The sequence below is a fragment of the Tachypleus tridentatus genome, chromosome 12 (assembly GCF_004210375.1).
Source record: "Tachypleus tridentatus isolate NWPU-2018 chromosome 12, ASM421037v1, whole genome shotgun sequence".
Lineage (NCBI taxonomy): Eukaryota > Metazoa > Arthropoda > Merostomata > Xiphosura > Limulidae > Tachypleus > Tachypleus tridentatus.
The window spans coordinates 82,203,093-82,215,598 of NC_134836.1; the positions used below are offsets into that span (position 1 = coordinate 82,203,093).

The window sequence follows — 12,506 nt, forward strand, 5'->3', positions numbered from 1 at the left end:
TGTATTGATCTCATCCATCCTGTCAAAATATGATAATATTATATCAAAAAAGTTAGTTTCTGTAATATACACCAATTTTATAAATGTTTTTATAGTAGTGATTCTATCTTAAGGTTTAATATATTTTGTAATAGAAAAGGAGTTCAACTGTAAAGAAAACTTTGTAAGGTTGTATATTACATCTTTTAACCTAAGTTATGCTGCAATGATGTGTCTCTAGTACGTGAAAAGCATAAAACTCCAGAATGCAAATTAGCATAACGTAAAAATAACTTCTGAGAATTTCTTTACAAAAGTAGCAATTGCTTCACAGTAGAGGATTTCCTATACAGTGAACCTCAAAAATATATATTTAATTTGTTGAAGAAATCCAGGGTCATCTTGTATGTCACAAATAAGGTGCTGTTCTTGTGATAAGTATTAACAAATATCTCAGTTTAAAGATTAGAGATATAAAAACTCTTATGGTATTCATTTCAAAGTTATTTAAAATAAATAGATTTGTTTACAATTTCTCTGAATAATTATAAATTTCAAATTCTTGTTTTATAAGCTACTAAAGCAATGTACTTTTTAAGAAAACGTGCTTTATTTGATATTTGTAAAATACGTTTTGTTACTTTGTATATTCTCCACACAGTAAGATAAATAGGGATATTTATATCCCAGTGCATTTTATGAAAAAATGTTTGTTTATATGAGGTGCTAAATCATTTAAAATACAATTATCCAATATCTTTGTTTGAAGATGACTTCTGTTACCATAGGATTGGCATGGCTAGGTGGTTGAGCATTCCTCTCATGATCTGAGCGTCGCAGGTTCGAATCCCTGTTGCATCAAACATGTTTGCCCTTTTAGCCGTGGGAGCATTATAAAGTGATAGTCAATCCCACTATTTATTGGTAAATGAGTAGCTCAAGAGTTGGCAGTGGGTGGTGATGACTAGCGGCTTTCTCTGTACTCTTACATGGCTAAATTAGGGACGGCTAGCGCTGATAGCCTTCATGTAGCTTTGCACGAAATTCAAAACGAACATTTAAGACGTTTGGAATTCGCCGATAATAATTTAGTTCCAAGATGTACAGTATTATTCAGCTTAAATTACTGTTTAGTTTGTGTGGCAATTTAATATTTAATTATTATTTAGTTTTCACAACAAGAGTGTTAAAAGTTATAACAAATGTTATGTTCGTTGTATAGTTTAATTGTTATACTATGCTTTTGTAATATTGTTGATGTTCATGTTGTAGAAGATTGTAAAAGAACAAAGTTGAGAGTTGCTTCATTCAGGTGAAGTATGGTATGGCTTCATGCCAAAGTTCATCACTGTAGCCATGATGGCCTGCCAGGTCACCCTAAAACGTTAGAAGCTAGTGGGACGCTGGTGAAATTGTGACAGGCCTAGCACTTCAGTGGTGGCTTTTTTGAAATAGCTACAAAAAGTTGAAGAAAATATATACCGGTGGATTTAAATGAAAATCTTCCTGGGAATTAATAGAACTTTGAATAAATGAAAGTGACCATCAAAATATGCACTTTGAACGTCTCAGGATTGGGCAGTAAGGTAGAGGAACTTACTGACTTATGGAACAAACTCACATTAAAGTTCTTGGATTTTTAGATGTACGGACAAGAAACAAAGAAATTACGTAAAGATTATATACTGTATGAATGGAAGATATAGCAAAACGTGGCACTGGTTTGATAATCAACTCAGTAGCAGCTTTAAATATTTTGGAAATCAAATACATTTCAGAAAGAATGGCCTCAGTACAAATAAAAATGGCAAGAAAACATAAACGTAAATATATGCACTTTGTGATGAAAACTATTCAGGCGAACAACTGGATGTGTACTTGAATGAAATACATGACTAACTAAAAGACAGACTTTTCTAATTGGATTTTGAATGAATGAGTAGGAACGAACAAAGCACCCAAAACTAAATAGGACCTTGTGGCAAGAAAAACTTGAAAACTCAAATGGAGAACGGATCCTGAAAGTCTGTTTCCAGCATAACCGATGTTATAAATGGAATGACTTGACAATGAGAAGCAAAATTGATTATACTAACAAGGAGAAGAGATAAAATCAATGTTTGTGATTCCAGAGCAATACCAAACACAGTTAGATACAGATTGTAATGTGGTAATATTGACCATAAAAGAATCACACATGCTTGAATAAAGAAAAGAAGGATAGTAAGAGAAAAATCAATAAGCATGAAAACATGAAAAAAAGAAAGCCACGATCAACTTCAACACAAAATCGAAGAAGAATACAACGTTCTTGGAACAACAAGAAAGTTACGAAGGGAATGGGTTCAAAAATATGGTAATGAAATATGCCTTGGATGTATGTGAAACGAAAGGGAATCCAGGGGTAAAAGACCTCAATTGGTAGACTGAAGAAATAAGGAAAATGATAAAATTAAAGTAAAAAGATTTCCAAACACGGTTAAAAGAAAAACTGAAGGAAAGTACATCATCTACAAAACAGTAATGAGAGAATGCAAAGAGCAACAAAAATATGTAAAACCAAATAAAAATAATGAGAGCAATTTCAGCATACTTTGCAACAGAGGATAAAACAGCAGTCGTAGTTTTCTACAAAAATCCGTTAAAGCAGTTGAATCAATGATAAAGATGCTAAATTTATACTTGACAGTGAGATGACACTCAACAGATGGAGAAAGTGTTTGAACGATATGCTCAACCTCAATCAATCAACACACTGTAAAGGAAAACAGGTAGCAACAGCACTTGAACCATGTCTACTATTATCGGAAGTAGAAAAAGCGCTTAAAACAGCTTCAAGTTATAAATCAATCAGCAAAAACGGTTTAACTTCAGAACTGATTACGCCACAAAGTATAGAGGGATATCACTTCTAACTAAGTCTTAGAAGGAAAACATATGTTAATAAGATTGTGATATCAATGAGGTTTTTGTTAATGACCAATTCCTTATCAAAACTGATAGAAAACTAGTATTAAACTTCAAATGCAAATATAATATGAAAATAAGCACAGAGAAAGCAGAAGTAATATCTATTAGAAGACAAAGAGAAGAAATGAAAATAGACTGAAGAACTTAAGTATTCAGGAGGTGCATTAAACGAAGGTGGTAAAACAGAGGGGGAATAAACATCAAATGGAACAGTGTAAATCAGGTTTTACGGCAGCTTTAACCATAACTACAATATAAATCATCCCAACCAACACAAAATTTAGCCTCATAAAAATTAAATTTCTGCCAATAGTGTGCTATCAATGCCACACCTGAATTCTAACATCTTCAAAGAGGCGTTAAGATCATTATAAGAGAATGAGGTGTCTGAAACGAACCTTCGGAATGTAGTGATGGGATAGAAACAAAGATATCCAAGAAATGTGGAAAATATCAAAAAGTAATGACTAAAATGGTTTGGTCACCTCATTAGCTTGCCTTGAAATAAATTGCCACAAAAAGTGACAATAGAACAGATACAAGACAAGGAGAAGACCAAGAAAGAGGTGGAGTCAAGGTCATTAAACATCACAGAATAGATCAAAATTCCCTACATTTTCTTTGAACACTGCATGGTAGACAGAAGAAGAAAAGTAAAGTAAGTTGACGTCATATTACTCAGAGTGTCTAAGTTGTTCTCGTTATGTGTAATGTTACTAGAGGGCTACACCCTTCTATCACGTATTTTAAATACATGCAAAAAAAAAAAAAAAGACAGTGAAAATAAAATTGAAGTTAGGCTGTGTGATTGTCAGTTTAACTGTAACAAGCAATTCCTAAAGTGAAAGTATCATAGCTTGTATTTTAATAAGAGAGATAAAGATGAATTTGTCTTGTCAAAAGCTGTTCTAAAGTAATTGTATTCTTCTATATGAACTTCGTCGAAAAGCAGACAATTACTTAAAGCTCTGGATACAACCGTAGGGCCCGACATGGCGAGGTGGTTGGAGCGCTCGACTTTAATATGAGGGTATCAGGTTCGAATCCTCGTCGCACCAAACAAGTTCGTTCTTTTAGCCGTGGGGGCGTTGTAAAGTGACGGTCAATCCAACTATTTGTTGGTAAAGGAGTAGCCCAAGAGTTGGTGGTGGGTGGTGATGACTAGCTGCCTTACCTCTTGTTTTAAACTGCTAAATTAGGGACAGCTAGTATAGATAGCCCTCTTGTAGCTTTGCGCGAAATTTCAAAACAAAAAACGACACAACCATAGTAACTAAAAGTTATAATGGTGATTTTGAAGTTAGCTTCATAGTTTGTACTGTAAGACGCATTGAAGAATACTTCCTTTTATTATTGCAAAATTTATATATAAAGTACTATACTTAAAGAAGTTCCCCGCTGGTACAGCGGTTAAAATTCGGTGTTTGATTCCTCTCGGTGGACACAGCAGATAACCCAATGTGGTTTAAAGAAATGCATAAAATGAAAATGCCGAAATAAACATTTTAAACGTAAACCTTGTTATGAATTAATCATAATAATGTTACATCTGTACAAACATCCTTTCACAAATTAATTGGCTTAGCTATTATTGATACTGTTTCCCAAAATACTTTTTTGTTTTTTGGGTAATTTTCTTTGTTTTTTTTTTTCGATTGATTTTTTCATTGTCTATTTTAATTCCTTTGTGTTTATTACCCAGATTCCATTAATTATGTTATCAAATGCTGGAAAGAGTATTGTAAAGTGGAGAGCATTCATTAAAAATAAACAGCGATATTTTACACTTGCAGGTCAAATGAAACCATAAGGATTCAATAACCATTATTTTTCAGTGAGAGTGGCCATTATGTGGGTAATAGACAGTTTTTGTTTGGTTTGTTTTGATTATCGCACGAAACTACTCTCAAGCTATTTGGACAAGACTCCGAATTCAGTAGTGATAAACTGAATGATATACAGCTAGTCAACACTACCCATTGCCAACTCTTGGACTACCATTTTAACAAAGAATAATGGATTTGACCGTACATTATAACGTATACGTAGCGAAAAAGGCAAGCATGTTCGGTGATAGGAATTCGAACCTGTGACCTACAAATGCGAGTAAAGCGTCCTAACCACTAGGTCTTGAGTATCTAAAAAGAATATCATCCTTTTCTGGGCTTGTATAAATGCTATGTTTTCTCAATGAGAGAAAGATTCGGAACAGATTCGACGCTAACTTCATAAGCATCTTATCTGAGAGTTTATCAGTAATGACATAAACAATATGCTTGTTTATCTTTTATTGTTTCTGAATGTTAGAGTAAGGCTGTTTCACCATCTGGTACATTGAATTCAGGCTCTTTTCTCAGATCTAACCCGGTGGAGCTGACTGAGTAATTCAGCTTCACTCGTAAAAAATTTTCAGTTAAAACTTTCCACCTCCTACATATTACCTTTGAAAGGAAATTAAAGCACCTGAGATTATTACCACAATACATGACCAAGACTAGGTAAAGAAAAGGTATAGAAATAAAGAACTGCTTCAGTGGGTAACTTTACGCTGTAAACTAGGTTAAGTTTTTCTCAATACATGTTAAAACTAATAATAACATTTTTGTTTTAATTTTAACTATTTTTTTAGGGATAAAAGTAGGTGCATAAAGAAAATTAAAACACAAAATTATATAGCTAAAATAGTGCTAAACGAAATCTCGTTATATTGGTATTCATAATATAGACCACCAAAATAATAAGTGGCATGATGCAATTCGAGAACCCTTGTTTCGGACAAAAACTATTAAATACCATAAAGTGTATTTATTTATTCATTTTAAATTACAATAAAACTAATTAATTAATGTAATTAAATCTCACTGGAAAATACTCTTTTTCCAGAAACAAAATATATAATGTGGTTCACTGAGCGACATTTTTCGAAAAAGTGGAGACGAGTTTGTATAAAATAACAACATACGTGCACCTGGTACGTCTTTCTGGTATCAGTACTTCTCCAGGTAAAGGTGGATATATCAAATAACATGCTAACAATTAGATCGGTTTCAGAGGTTCAATGTTCGAAACAGTTAACACAAATAAACTGATATATTTTATGGTCTAGTTTAATAATACACAAACGTTAGACGTAAATATTTGCAATGCTGAGGAGTAGGCTTAAACAGAAACAAATAATTTTACTTAAATTTTTCGGTAATTAATTTTTTTGGAGAATACGGTTGAGTATTTATCTATTTCAAAGCATAATTTAGTTAGATACATTTTCGGCGGTTCTGAACAGGTAAATCAAATATTCTAAATTCGTTCTGCTTTATTACCAAGAATTATTCTAAAATGTTTTGAGCTACATCTGTTATCGTTTTCATTCTTAGAAACCAGAAAATTACTTCTCTTATTAGAATTCATGTTTTCACTTACTTTGTAATCAATCATCAATGCAAGTATTAAGGAACAACAGATTAATAATATTTTAATAAAAATGAGAATCACGAGCAGTTCAAGTTATTAGTATATTATACAATCAGGCCGAACAACAAATAAAAATTCGAAGCAGCGGCCCAAACAATTTACAAATCATGTGATTTCAGGGTCGTTAGCTCTTTTTTTCCTACAAAGTTAAGTACGTGTTTAGAGTGACTGATAAGAAAATCTGCTTGTGTAGTTGAAATATTTTATCTAGTATCGGACATGAATTTTGTTGGCGCATGCGCTTCATAAGAAACAAATAAAACTGGAAAACTATTATAGTCAGTGATTAGACTAAAGAGAAACAACAAATGCAAGTGTTTATATAGTTGGGAATGGTTGGTGCATTTTGATAATAACAGTAGTTCTATAACGTTTGATGGTTATAAATAAAGATCTTAACAACTCAATGTCAGCTTTTAGTAAAACTATTGTCAAACCGCCCCAAAGCTGCTGTATTCTTCGAATGGTATGGATACTTTCAGCTCTTGTTATCGTTTCCTGTTTTTATTGCGGTGATAAACCAAACCAACAACTTGATTCTGTGAAAACCAACAAACTTGGTGATTTCTCCTCTGATGTTGGTTCGTATACCCCTAAGAATTATATGTATTTAGTGAAATAATCAAAACGGTTTTAACTTATTTTGTTTATGTGAAAAAAGTAAAAGATTTTGAGAGACAAGAAACTGCAAGCTAGGAGGTATCAGAAATCAAAACTTCATTATGTTCCTGATTACAAATATTCAATACAAACTCAAAATATTATATTAATGTTATTTTACAAAATTATTCTACAGAAATATATTTCTACTACAAAGGGTATTACTACAATAAAATCTGTATATAGATTGTTGAATATTTCAAATTAATCGTGAGTGATAGATTTATATTGTTGACACACTTAACACACTAAATCATAGATAAAAAGAAATAGGCAAAAGTGAACATAGATTCGTCATGGCTTTGCTGTAGTGAGCCTCCCAGTGGCACAGCGGTATGCCTACGGACTTACGTTGCAAGAAACCGTGTTTCGAGATCGGTGGTTAGCAGAGCACCGATGTCCCATTGTGTGGCTTTGTGCTTAATTAAAAAACACAAATACACATGTATGGTGCAATTTCGTGGAAGGCGTAAACATTTTCACAAGGTGTGTGAGATAACGAAACAGTTATATAAAGGAATTGGACAGTTTCAGTCAAAACGTTAACTTTTAAATTTACTTCAGTTAACGCTAAAAGAAAACTAATTTTTTGAATAATTTTGGTATTCAATTATCTTTAGCTCTGCAGTATTAAAGTTCTTTATCTCTGTGTGTATATATATATAAACTGTAATCAGTTCTTATACTTATGACATTCTACTAACAAGTCTAAAGAATTCTAATGTTACTTTGAAATTAGAAATATATATATATACATATATGAAATATGTTCTCTTCAAATCTTGTTGGTCTAGATATGATCTGAGTTTTGTATATACTATGCTACAATGCCCTCAGTTTTTACACGAACAGATTGAATGGCTTGTATTATAAAGTACAAAGTATTTCATCCTATTGTGCATTGTTTTAGCGACTGTAGATCTCTATTGTTCTTCCTATCAATACCAGTTAATGAAGAAATCATGAAATAGCATATAATGCATTTATCGTTATTAAGCACGGTACTTTAGATTCAACAAATTATTTCCTCTAAAGGGAGCTGAAGGCCACCTGGAAGGGTTACTTGTTTTAACTACACCCACACTAACATGTAACAGACATTCGCACTTTTAATTCTTATATAACGTGGAATATGGAACTAAATAAATAAAAGTAAGAAAGTCGAGTTTTTGTCTTGATGAATTTAATTATTATCTTTTTGTGTATGTTTTATTTTCAAAATTTCCTTGAGTTATTAAATTTACACACAAAGTCGTGGTTTAAGTTAATTCAACTTATATTCAGAAAAAATTATTTTTTTTAATTTCGTATATTGTTAAAAACATCATAAGGTCTTATTAACAAATCTAGTAGTATTTCTATTGCAGTTTCAAAACGAGAGGCGTGTTAAAGCTGGTAATAGTTGTTAGGAAATCCTAGAAGATATTTCTAAAAATCTAGAAGCACTTGGCAATAAAATCTAGTAGATCCTTCTAACAAATTTAGCAGCACTTTATAGAAAAATCTAAAAGATTATTTTAACAAATCTAAAAAACCTTACAGAAAATCTAGCGGATCATTTTTAAAAGCAAAATAGCAGCAGTTGATAGGAAAATTTAGCAGACTCTGCTAATAAATGTAGCAGTACTTGATATAAACATCTATTAGACACTTTTAAGACATCCAGCAGCACTTCAAAGGAAAACTTATGAGATCCATCTAAAACATCGAGCAGAATTTTACATGAAACCTAGTAGACCCTTCTAACATATCTAGAAGCACTTGATAAGAAAATTTAACAGATCCATCTAATAAATCTAGTTTCACTTGATAGGATAACCAAATAGAAATTTCTAATAAACTTAGAAGCATTTGATATCAAAACCAAGAGGATCCTTCTTAGAAATCTAGCAGCACTTGTAAGGAAAGCCCAACACTTCCTTCTAACAAATATAGCAGTACTTATTAGTAAAGCCCAACGGATCTATCTAACAGCACTTTATAGGAAATCAAGCAAATCATACAAACAATATAATAGAACTTGAAAAGAAAATAGAGCAGCACTTGATACGAAAATCTAACAGAACCCTCTAACAAATCTAGAATAATTCAACAAGAGTTCTAACAGACCCTTCTAATACATCTAAAAGTATTTTATAGAGAAACATAGCAGATCATTCTAACTAATCTAGCAGCATTTGGATGAAAAACCCAGTAGATTTTTCTCATAAATCTAGCAGCAATTTATAGGAAAAATAGCAAATCCTTCGAACAAATTTAGCAGTACTTGATCGAAAAATTTAGCAGATATTTATATATAAAACACAAAAACCCAGCAGCACTTCTTGGAGAAATATAGCAAATCATGTAAGAGATCCAAGAGCACTTGCAAAGAAAAAGCTAGTAGATTCTTCCAACAAATCTAGAAGCGCTACATAGGAAGACCTAGCATATGCGTCTAAAAAGCTATCAGCACTTGATAGGAAAATCTAATAGTTCCTTCGAACAAATATAGCAACACTTCAAAGGAATATCTAATAGAACCTTAAAAAAATCTAGCAGTATTAGATAGGGAAACTTAACAGATCCTTATGAAAAATATGGCAACATTTGATAAGAAAACCTAGCAGCACTTGTTAGAAAAACCTGGTATATCTTTCTAACTCATAAATGTAGGACTTGATAGGATGATCTACCAGGTCATTCTCCGAATGTAGAGGCACTTGAAATAGAAATGTAGCTGATCCCTCTATCAAAACTAGCAGTAAGCATTAGGAAGATCTAGAAGACTCTTCTAACGTGTCTAACAACACTTCGTAGGAAAATGTAACATATCCTTTTAACAGGACTAGCAGCACTTCATAGAAAATTCTTGCAGTATTTCTAGAAAAATGTAACATATCCTTTTAACAAATGTAGGAGGACTTGACAGAGACTGCTATGAAACTTTGAGCATATGGTAACGAATCTAGCAGCACCTTGTAACAAACCTGCAATGGTTTGATATCAAACTTAGTAGTACCAGGTAGAAAATTCATAATATGATTTTACGAAATGTAATAAACTACTTTTGTAAATAAAAGCAATTATACAGTGTTTCTAAGTTATTCAGTTACATTTGTAATTATCTCTTCCAGTAATATTTCCAGGAAAAAAACAGAAATTCTGTTCCTAAGCTCGAAGTTACACACTTGATTATCTGACGTTTATAAGCCGTTAGAAAACAGAGATGATCACAGTGTAAATTTAAACCATGCTTCATTACAATGATAATTACTATTAAATACAGTTATGTTTTCATATTAGATACATACTTGTTATCTGGACAGTTTATTTACTAATGAAATGTTTATACGTTTGTTTTATTTAACTTTCTGTAGCATGTGATAATGGATACTTATGTGTATTGAACTTAATTTTTAACATGGCTAAATGGTTAAGGCGATCGACTCGTAATCCGAGGGTCGCGGGTTCGAATCCCCGTCGCACCAAACATGCTCACCCTTGCAGCCGTGGGGGCGTTACAACGTGACGATCAGTCCTACTATTCGTTGGTGAAAGAGTAGCCCAAGAGTTGGCGGTGGGTGGTGATAACTAGCTGCCTTCCCTCTAGTCCTACACTGCTAAATTAGGGACGGCTAGCGCAGGTAGCCCTTAAGTAGCTTTGCGCGAAATTCAAAACCAAACTAAATTTTTAACATGTTGGCTTTGTGATGAAATTTCGAAATACTGGACAAAATATTATAGTGATGATTGTAATTTGCATTTCTAGCTCAGCCAAATATAACTTGCCACATTTATACAAAACATTATATACACATGTATTTCTCATATAAATGTATATAACTTTACAAAATGGCCCGGCATGGCCAAGCGTGTTAAGGCGTGTGATTCGTAATCTGAGGATCGCGGGTTCGCATCCCCTTCGCGCCAAACATGCTCACCCTTTCAGCCGTGGGGGCGTTGTAATGTGACAGTCAATCCCACTATTCGTAGGTAAAAGAGTAGACCAAGAGTTGGCGGTGGGTGGTGATGACTACACTGCTAAATTATGGACGGGTAGCGCAGATAACCCTCGAGTAACTTTGTGCGAAATTAAAAAAAACAAACAAAACTTTATAAAATATACAGAGTTTAGTCACTCATTCGCGAAAGACAGTTTTCCAAAATAACGTGTTTCTTGTTAGCACTAATCATTGTAACAATTTAATTAATCTTGAAAAATGATTACTTCCAAATATAAACATATAGTAGAGACAGCTGATATGGCATAAAACTTTTATTTAAAACACAAAACGGATAACGTTTCGACTTCCCTATATCATGATCCCGTTGAGAATGGCTTGAAAAAATGGTCCTTATTAATTACATGATGTGAGGATAGATTGTAGGAGTGTTGTATACATCTAATGTATTATATATAGTAGTTAACATTTACAGAAACGACTAACATAGGTATAGAAGTGTTTCTTGGTGTTGATTTAATGTGAGTTTATGTACTTTTATCATAAGAGTTTCTCAGATTTTTCGTTTATTTACTTTGTAACTTTGTGTTTTCTGTGGTTATATTTGTTCAAAAAATGGGAAGGTGATCGTTTTTATTCATTGGATCTAGTTTACATTTTTAGCTTGTTTCTCCGATATACGAATAAAGGCAGTTGTTGTATTGTACTTTATAAATAATGTTTGTGTTATGTTTATCAGCGTAGTTTTTACATAGTATGGACTTTAGTTTTGTACCTAGTTTTTGAATATTTAATGTTTATTGGAATGTTGTATTTGATTATACATTTTTCTAAATGGTAGTTTTTTGTTACTGTTATTTGGGATATAAGATATGCAGCAATGCAGTATTTTGTTGCTATTTGTTTCTTTACCTTTTTGATTTTATGACTTGGACGTCTGACGCCTCTCTACAATATTGATTAAATTCAAATCCATTTTTCGGCTGTTTTTGTCTTTTATACTTTTTTCGCTAATTAATATACACAAAGGGCTACGTGTTTTTTGTCGCACTAATGCTTGAAGTAATAGACTGGAGGAAAGGTAACTAGTTAACAGTGCACATAGCCAATTCCTGAAATACTCTTGTGTGATGGATCATTGAGATATTACTGTCACTCTTATAGTGCACCCATGCCAAGAAACATAGAGTAGAAACAGAATATGAATCTTTAACCACTAGGCTCAGTTTTTTTACATTGAGCTTCACAAATCAGTTAAATAAAAACATGCATTCCTGAAGTTTCGATGAACAATAAATTTATCTTGGTCTTGTCAACATTTCTATAACTCAAATTCTCTCCTTGTTAACATGTAGATAAAATATACTGTAATAAATTATAATTACTTTTACAGCCTAGCTAACTCATGAAGTCCATCAATTTTATATGAATCTTCAAAGCAACACACATCATCTCTCTTGACTTTTTCTAGGCAGAGCTTAA

General features: G+C 32.6%; 1 protein-coding gene across 2 annotated transcripts in view; it reads left to right on the top strand.

Annotated features, from left to right (window-relative positions):
* Window positions 1-6,680: 6,680 nt before the first annotated feature.
* The window catches only part of LOC143233811 (sodium/potassium/calcium exchanger 5-like), a 32,829-nt gene continuing 27,003 nt past the window's right edge, over window positions 6,681-12,506 (top strand). Inside the window, exon 1 of one of the 2 annotated variants that reach the window (XM_076470523.1) lies at window positions 6,681-7,001. In XM_076470523.1, the coding sequence (XP_076326638.1) occupies window positions 6,797-7,001 (205 nt within the window). In that variant the 5' untranslated portion in view covers window positions 6,681-6,796. The remainder of the gene's footprint in view (window positions 7,002-12,506) is intronic. The other variant, XM_076470522.1, reaches the window with a different exon arrangement.